General features: G+C 45.3%; 1 protein-coding gene across 1 annotated transcript in view; it reads left to right on the forward strand.

Annotated features, from left to right (window-relative positions):
- The window catches only part of LOC106817533 (protein FAM107B-like), a gene marked incomplete at its 5' end in the record, with an annotated part of 3356 nt that extends 1166 nt beyond the window's left edge, over window positions 1-2190 (forward strand). The window contains 2 exon segments of the mRNA XM_014822205.1: window positions 344-497; window positions 1153-2190. Of these exon segments, the coding sequence (XP_014677691.1) occupies window positions 344-497; window positions 1153-1281 (283 nt within the window).
- Window positions 2191-8778: the final 6588 nt, after the last annotated feature.

Consider the following 8778-nt stretch of genomic DNA (forward strand, 5'->3'; position numbering starts at 1 on the left):
GAGACAGAGACAGAGACAGAGACAGAGAGAGAGAGAGAGAGAGAGAGAGAGAGAGAGAGAGAGAGAGAGAGAGGCCCACGTAGCAAATTGAGGTAGAGGAAAGCGAGATAGAAGGATAGGGAGAGGATGAAAGGGCGAGAGAAGGTGGGGGAAAGGTGGGGCATCAGAGAAAGACAGAACACACGAGAGTGAAAGAGAGTATACTGTGTGTTCGTGTGTGTGTGTGTGCGTGTGTGTGTGCGTGTGCGTGTGCGTGTGCGTGTGCGTGCGTGCGTGCGTGCGTGCGTGTGTGTATGAGGGCCAGCCTCCGACCACATAAACACCGAGTTGCATTTCTTTACAGAGGCATTAACGTGCTAAATCAGAAAACGGAGCTTAAGAAAGAGTTGGACCGGAGACAGGAGCAGGCCTGCAAGAAAAAGGAGAAGGAGGAGATGATGACCAAACGCTCCAGCTTTGAGATGCAGCTGGAGAAACGAGCCAATCAGCTTCAACTGGTAATTGTGGAGGGGCTGCATATAGGTCTACACGCGTCCAAGTGTGGCCATCGTTGGGGGGGTGGGGCGTATATTGGGGTGGTGTGCACGTCAATGAGTGTGACATATGTTGTATCAAGAGTACATAATAGAAATTATTATTGCTTATAAATTGCTAAAAAAAATTCTAATTCTAAAAAAAATTCTAAAAAAATTCTAATTTTTTTATTATTGACTCTTGGTTGAATGTTACAGAGCAAGTCGCTGGTATGATACGTGATATATCCAGGGTTAATGTCCAGTGTGCAACACGTAGGGGACAGGATGAGTGTTTGGGTTGGGGACACATTTTCTCATCAGGCGACGGCGAATGTCCGGGGTCGTGTTTCAAAACCTCGAGCGTCCTGCAATTGAAAACTAGCCGTTTTCACTTTTGATGCATCAACGATGTAATGGACGTGGAGGTGGTATCATCCATCTGAGTGTCTAACGTAAACTCGGCTCCTATATAGAGCATGGGCTCATACAGCAGCAGGTTGGATCTTAGATAAACAAGCCTAAGATGAACAGTATGACTCTCTCTAGTTCAGAAACGTCCGTGTATCCAGCATGATTTATATATATACTCTGAAATCGTAATTATATACGTAATGGCTTCTTGTTGGTTGTCATCCAGGATGAAAACAAGGACAAGATGGAAAGACAGAAGATCGAGGAAGAAGAACGAAGAAAACCGGAGTTTGTCAAGGTCGGAGAGAAGATCAAAGGTCGTTTGTCGCCTCCGAACACCTCCAACTCTCTCTAATCGTCTCCGTCTGTTCACACCGGGGGTCAGCACGCATCGTGCTTACCTTATGGTGAAATCCGCATCGCTGACAACAACCGGAATGTTGGTTGCGATGCAGAGTAACGTTCACTTGATTTTGAGGTTCGTTGGAGAGAATTTAGTTTCATATCTGGCAGCATTTACGCGGTTTCTTACGGGAATGAGAAGCAGTTTGGCTTCTATCTGAACGAACATATAACAATTTACGGCTGTCCCTAAACACATGGGGAAACTGGCTGGTGCGTTGAATACAACAACAGGGTTTTTTAGTTTTGAATGCATAATGGTGTAATAAGTATGTAGCGATGTTATGTTGAGATGTTGAGGCATTGATTGTCTCCCAGCCATCATTTCTCTCTTCCACGTGTAGCTTAGCATGGACACTGGAGCCTTATTTATTATTCCAACAAGATGTCTTTCGCTAAAGTTATTTTTTTTAACATATTTGTATTAATTAATGTACTCGTACTTGGGTAGTGTGCTAGTTACGTTGATTGCATAGTGACACGAACAAAGTAAGAGCGTGGCAGTATTTGTTGGTGGAGATAGAGAACTCGTAAACTTGCGCTCATGTAGCGCCATCTATTGGTAATAAGAACGATTTTTAATTTGATTCCGCGATTTTGTCGTGAATTCCCACCGAACATGCAGAATTGAGATAGGATCTGAATTATAGAAAGGTCTGGGATATCGCATTCAAGATAAATAATACAACATGTATATAATATGTGGTATTATTTAATTTTAAAATACAAATCTTGTTTAGGTTGGTTTTTTGTAATAGATTTAGCAGATATAGACCGAGCACAAACTACGCAAAAAATACAGAAATAGATACAATGTAATAGATAAAAAATACATGTATAGTCTGCCCTTATTGTATCCCCCGAACGAAGTTCGTGGGGATACTATGGGTTTGGCATCGGCGCGCCGCCGCCGCCGCCGCAGAGATTTCCTTGTGAACGCTCTACCGGCTGCAGTTCTTCTCGGATCATCTTCAAATTTCGCATGAAGGTGCGTTATCGTAAAGCGAAGACGCCAATCGTTTTTGGTGTGGGCGCAGTCATCGTTGCCATGATAACAACATTTTTTGTCAAAATATTCTAGAACCTGTAACTTCTGCACTTTTTACCCGATTGTCATAAAATTTATATTTGTATTAAAATTTATATTTAAATTATATTGAAATTTAAATTAAAAATTTAAATTTAATATTTGTATTAAATTTGTATTAAAATTTATATTTAATTATGATTGTCATCAATATATATATATAATATATAATACATATATATATTATATATATTATAGGACATGTTATATTCGGCCCTGTGTGCCAAATTCCATGACAATCGGGTAAAAACAGCACAAGTTACAGGTTCTACAATATTTCACAAAAATGTTGTTACATGGCAACTGGACTCCGCCCACACCAAAACGATTGGCGTCTTCGCTTTACCATAACGCCCTTCATGCCAAATTTGAAGATCATTCCGAGATCGGTAAAACTGCCCACCAGGTCACTGCGACCTTTATTTCACCTTTACCTTGACCTTGATCATATTTCCCTTCCAATCTTCTAACTCAGCCCCTATTGACCTAGAGCGACCAAACTTGGTATGCTTACACATCTTGGGGAGAAAGGTCTGTCGCATACCAAAACCACCACTGCCTTGACCTTAGTTTGACCTTCACCGCTCGACTTACATTTCCTCTTCGGCCTCCTAGGGTAACCATATTCCATATACTTGCACATCTGAGGCACACCGTTGTCTAAACAACCTTTGTCTTGTGACTTATTTAACTTTACCTGCCTTCTACGTCCTTACATTCCATTTATTCCATTCATACTAGATCACGGGGGATACATGTAGTTGGCGACAACTGCTCGTTTCTAGTTTTACGTTGCTGTTAATTGCTAAAAATCGACATTATTCTACTAGGATCCTAACCAAGCCTGTGCGACAGTTTCTAAACACGAGTTTTCGAGTTTATCTTCGTAGGTTACGAAGGTGTTAAATAGACATGGTTTATTGAATTCGAATTGTTAAACCTAGCGGCACTGGTTATTTGTCTGTACAATATACAGTGCTTCGCCTTATTTCTCGTAGATCTCGTAAATGTGGTGAGAATGATAGGTATATAGCACATCTTATCTGGTCCTTTCAGTGTAGTGCTACCTTTCTGTACATGGGTAACAACTGTTGAATATCTATGTGTTACGAAATGTGTGAAACTTCCTGCTCATTCTCAGACATAGACCTGCTGTTGTTGCCGCGCACTGTTCGACCACGGCATGATTTATGTGTTTTCTTTTTTTACCATTTGTGTTATGTCATAGATTATAGATTAAAGATCTTTATTCTATATCTATGGTTATGTTAAGAAACTAAGACCAAATTACTGTCTTCGATTAGCATAATATTTTGTCAAGTAAGTTTTCTCATCAAGCGATGCTCTTTTGTGACCGGGCAACGATCAGGAACACTAGGTAGCGCTGCAGCGGTGCTCGGCGCAGACAGCGACAAAACTCAACAACAGATGGCGGTCTCGCCCTTCTGCTCAACTGTACTGTAAAACTTATAGTAAAAACGTAAGATATTCTTACGGAAATCTGCTTGTGGCAGTGGTGAATTGAGCCAGAACGAGAGCCGCACCTGTCGTGTAGTTTGAGACAGAGAGAGCACAACTCCAGCCAGAACTGCATCATTATGCATTGGCACGTGACTAAACAAACGCATAATGAGGCATTGATTAACGTGTAATTTATCATTAATTTGTACACACCTTAACATTAATTAACGCCCATAGGGCATCGACTCATGATTAAGCGTGCCGTCGACTCCTTTTTTTACTCTTACTTGTGTAGACGGTCGCGCGTCTGTCAAATGCGAAGGCAATTGTGTAGGTACGGAGAATGCGCACCACAATGGAGCTGTTGAGGAAACAGTGCGTGACAATAATAAGCCTCGTCTCACGGAGTCACCTTAACCCGAGTTAAGATCTCGCATAGACGCTTAACCCGAGACAAATTTTCCTCGTGTAGACGATGTGATAGGGGTTTATTCTCCTCTCCTGGTTGGTTTTTCTGTACGTTTAATCGATGCCAGCATAAATCTTACTTGTTTTTTCGTGTGAAAGCATTGGTCACGCGATGGCTTTGTACGTCATATCGACTTTACCCCGAACATTTCCGTTTTGGTATTTTTCAAATAACATCTCTGTGTATATGTTATATGATCGGGTGTGTCCCGTGCAGCTTAAAAGAGTTTATCTGTGCTGATTTCTCGATTTGTATATTTAGAAATTATCAATGTGTTACATTAAAACAGTATTCACATCGAAACGTGGGGGCGTGCTTCATAACTACGAAGGAGTAATTAACAATATGGTGTGCCAGGACAAGCCAAATGTAAATTAATAATACATTTTAATGTTCTGTTAATAGATTATTCTATAGCTGTTCACATGAACGTACTCCATCCCTAATACGAGATTAACAACCTATGGGCATGTAGTCGGGCATACTATCGTCACAAAACTAGCTGCCAACTGCTGAAACCAGTTATTAGGTTGCTGATGGAACACAGAATTATATAGAGACATCTATACGTATTACCTTTAGAGTATAACTTATTATTATTTCTATGGATGGAACCCACGGCACCTATCAACGCGCGAAATACTCTTTAGGTTACAGGCGCCCAGGGCGCACGTCTCGCGTAATGCATCCACAGTGTGATAAATGATAATACGTACTATAGCTGATAGGGTCTATGTCCCCCAGGGTACAGTAACTGCCTGAACATACCCTGGTACGGTCCGGTATACCAGAACGTACCATGGTACTATCTATATGCCGGCCGTACTCGCCTACTCCACGAACGAGTCTAGGAGTTGCCTACGCTTACTCCCTAACCCTAACCCTAACTCTAACACTAACCCTAACCCTAACCCTAACCATATCAGCTAGATAGTTACCAGGGTACGTTCCGGCAGTACCCTGGGGGACATAGACCTTATGAGCCGTACGCTAGCTGAAGCTCGTAGGGTCTAGTCCCCTGCACCTCTGTTTGACTGGCTCGTTGTAGCTATTTCTGACTAACCCTAACGCTAACCCTAACCCTATATATATTACATATTATCAGGAGTAAGATAATATAGAATTCTAATTTCTAATTTATATATAATTCTATATTATCTTACTCCTGATATTATATATATATATATAATTATATATATTATATGTATATATTAGTCAGAAATAGCTAAACGAGCCAGGTCAAACAGAGGTCAGGGGGACATAGACCTTATCTGCACAGCTGAAGGGGTCGTTGTCGTATCAGGTACTATACATATATCAGGAGTAAGATAATATAGGTCCTATATTATCTTACTCCTGATAATATGATACACAAAGTGTACGCAGACTTGTACTACAGAAGTAGTGTACCGCTAACACTAGCGCTAAGCGATACTCTAACCCTTAACACTACGCTCATATAAAAATATAAACATAATACTAACAACCTAAACTACCTCGGGTAGCATATATTGTAGTCTGATTACGACAACGACCCTCGTGCACGTACTATACTGGATGGCAAGGCTGCACATAGATTTGGGTATTCCTTCCGCATTACGATAATAATTTTAGCCGGGAAGTCTCCGAGTATGATAATACAAAGGGCAGGGTAATACGGACTCGGCATCCACAGTAAGTGTATGGGGGGGGGGCGCGAGTAACATTGTGTCACATGAAGTCGGTCGGGTTTCTTCTCCGTCTCTCTCCTGCCCTCTCCTCTCTCTCTCCTCCGGCCCTCCCCGTCCTCTTCCCTCGCCCTTCCCATCTCCCCTGCCCTCCCGTCTCTCCTCCCTTCGCCTACCCTCCCCGTCTCTCTCCCTCGCCCCTTCCCATCTCTCCCTCGCCGTCTCCTCTCTCTAGCCTCGCCCTCTCCGCGTCTCTCTCCGCGCTCGCCCTCCCGTCTCTCTCCCCTCGCCCTCCCCGTCTCTCTCGCTTCGCCCTCTCCGACTCTCTCCCTCGCCTCTCGCGTCTCTCTCCTCGCCGCACCAGTCTCTCTCCCTCGCCTCCCCGTCTCTCTCCCTCGCCCTCCCCGTCTCTCTTCCTGCGCCGCTACCCGTCTCTCTCCTCGCCCTCTCCGTCTCGCTCTCCCTCGCCTCTCTGTCTCTCACCGCTTGCTCTTCTCCGTCTCTCTTTCCTCGCCTCTCCGTCCTCTCCCTCGCCCTTCCCTCTCTCTCCCTCGCCCTCCCCGTCGTCTCTCCTTCGCCCTTCCGTCTCTATCCCTCGCCCTTCCGTCTCTCTCCCTCGCCCTCTCCTTCTCTCTTCTCCCTCGCCTCTTCGTCTCTCTCCCTCGCCTTCCCGTTCTCTCCTCGCCCTCCCCGTCTATCTCTCTCTCTCCCTCGCCCTTCCCCCCCCCGTCTATCTCCCTCGCCCTCCCCGTCTATCTCTCTCGCCCTTGCGTCCTCTTCCTCGCCCTCCCCGTCTATCTCTCTCGCCCTTCCGCTCTCTTTTCCCTCGCCGCCCTTTCTTCTCTCTCCCTCGCCTCTCCTTCTCTCTCCCTCGCCCTTCCGTCTCTCTATCTCGCCCTTCCCGTATTCTCTCCACTCGCCCGCTCCCCGTCTATCTCTCTCGGCCCTTCCCGTCTCTCTCCCTCGCCCTCCCCGTCTATCTCCCTCGCCCTCCCCGTCTATCCTCTCTCGCCCTTCCCGCGTCTCTCTCCCTCCCCTCCCCGTCTATCTCTTCGCCCTTCCCGTCTGCTTTCCCTCGCCCTCCCCGTCTATCTCATCTCGCCCTATCCCGCATCTCTCTCCCTCGCCCTACCCCGTCTATCTCTCTCGCCCTTCCCGGTCTCTCTCCTCGCGCCTCCCCGCTCTATCTCTCTCGCCCTTCCCGTCTCTCTCCCTCACCCTCCTTCGTCTCTCCCTCTCCCTCGCCCTCCCCGTCTATCTCTCTCGCCCTTCCCGTCTTTCTCCGTCGCCCTCTTCAATCTCTCTCTTAATCGTCTGCCTACCTTATCTTATGGAAGCATAACGTATAATTAAGAGACGCTGAGAGGGATCTATATTCCCCAGGTACTGCTCGGACGTACCCTGGGTACGGGTCCGCGTTACTGGAAAACGTACTCCTCGTTACTATCTAATTATGGCCGGACCCCGCCGGAGCCGTACTCTCAACCTACTCCACTAACGAGTCTAGGGAGGTCGGCCTTACGGCTACTTCCCCTAACCGGCGCCTAACCGATATCAAAATAGTGACCAGGTACGTTCCGCGCTATACGGACCTGTAATCAGGGTACGCTTCGGTTACCGGACCGTAATCAGGGTACGTTCCGGTATCACCGGACCGTAATCGGTACAGTTCCGGTATACCGGGACCGTAATCAGGGTACGTTCCGGGTATACCGCGACCGTAATCAGGGCTTACGCCTTCCGCTATACCGGGACCGCTAATTCAGGGTTACGTTCCGGCAGTACCCGGGTATGTTTATTGTTTATAATGTTTATTCCCCCCCACTCTCATAGAGCTTAATTAAGAGGGTCAATGTAAAATGGCCGAATTGATGCCGTGAAATGAGCGGTGAACAGTGGTATGAACAGTTTAACTACAAACTCCACACATTGTTTTAATTTCAATGTTTTAATCATCCTCATAGAGTCATTTTAGAGATGCAGCCTTGCTGATTGCTTCAACACTCTCCCACTTCTGGTCGTTGTGGATTCCAGCTCAGAACTTAGTCGTGTAGTCGTGATCAATCTCCAACCCGTAAAATTCTTAAGGAGAATTCATTTATTGTGAAAACGGGACACACAGCAGTCAACGCAGAATTCCAAAATGTATGGAAACAAATCTCAGAGTCATTTCATATATTATATCATTATGTGTGTGCGTGCGTGCGTGCGTGCGTGCGTGTGACAAGGGGCCGGGTGTCTATATCTTCAAGCCGGTACGGGAGATGACGGTACGCATATATTTGCTAATATATTGACTAATCAATAAACTCAATATTCACAGAGAGTATAGCTAAGACATGTGTCTATAGGTATCTAGCATTTTAGAAATTCAATCATCTGTAATTCACTTCCGCGCGCATATATTTGACTAATCGTGCGTCAATAAACTCAATATTCACAGAGAGTACTCAAGCCGGTACGGGAGATCATTTGCATAATATATTCTTGATACCTATAGACACATGTCTTAACTATACTCTCTGTGAATATTGAGTTTATTGACGCACGATTAGTCAATATATTAGCAAATATATGCGTACCGTAATCTCCCGTACCGGCTTGAATATAGACACCCCCTTCTGACAACGTTGATACTGTCACAGGTAGGCCCTATACTACGGCCCTATACTACGGCCCTATACTACGGCCTGTGCCTGTGGTACGGCCTGTGGCACGGCTGACGTCGTGACGTGGCGAATTGCTATTGGTTGCGAAATAAAATAT

This window comes from Priapulus caudatus, unplaced genomic scaffold (genome assembly GCF_000485595.1).
Source record: "Priapulus caudatus unplaced genomic scaffold, Priapulus_caudatus-5.0.1 Scaffold1758, whole genome shotgun sequence".
Taxonomy (NCBI): domain Eukaryota; kingdom Metazoa; phylum Priapulida; class Priapulimorpha; order Priapulimorphida; family Priapulidae; genus Priapulus; species Priapulus caudatus.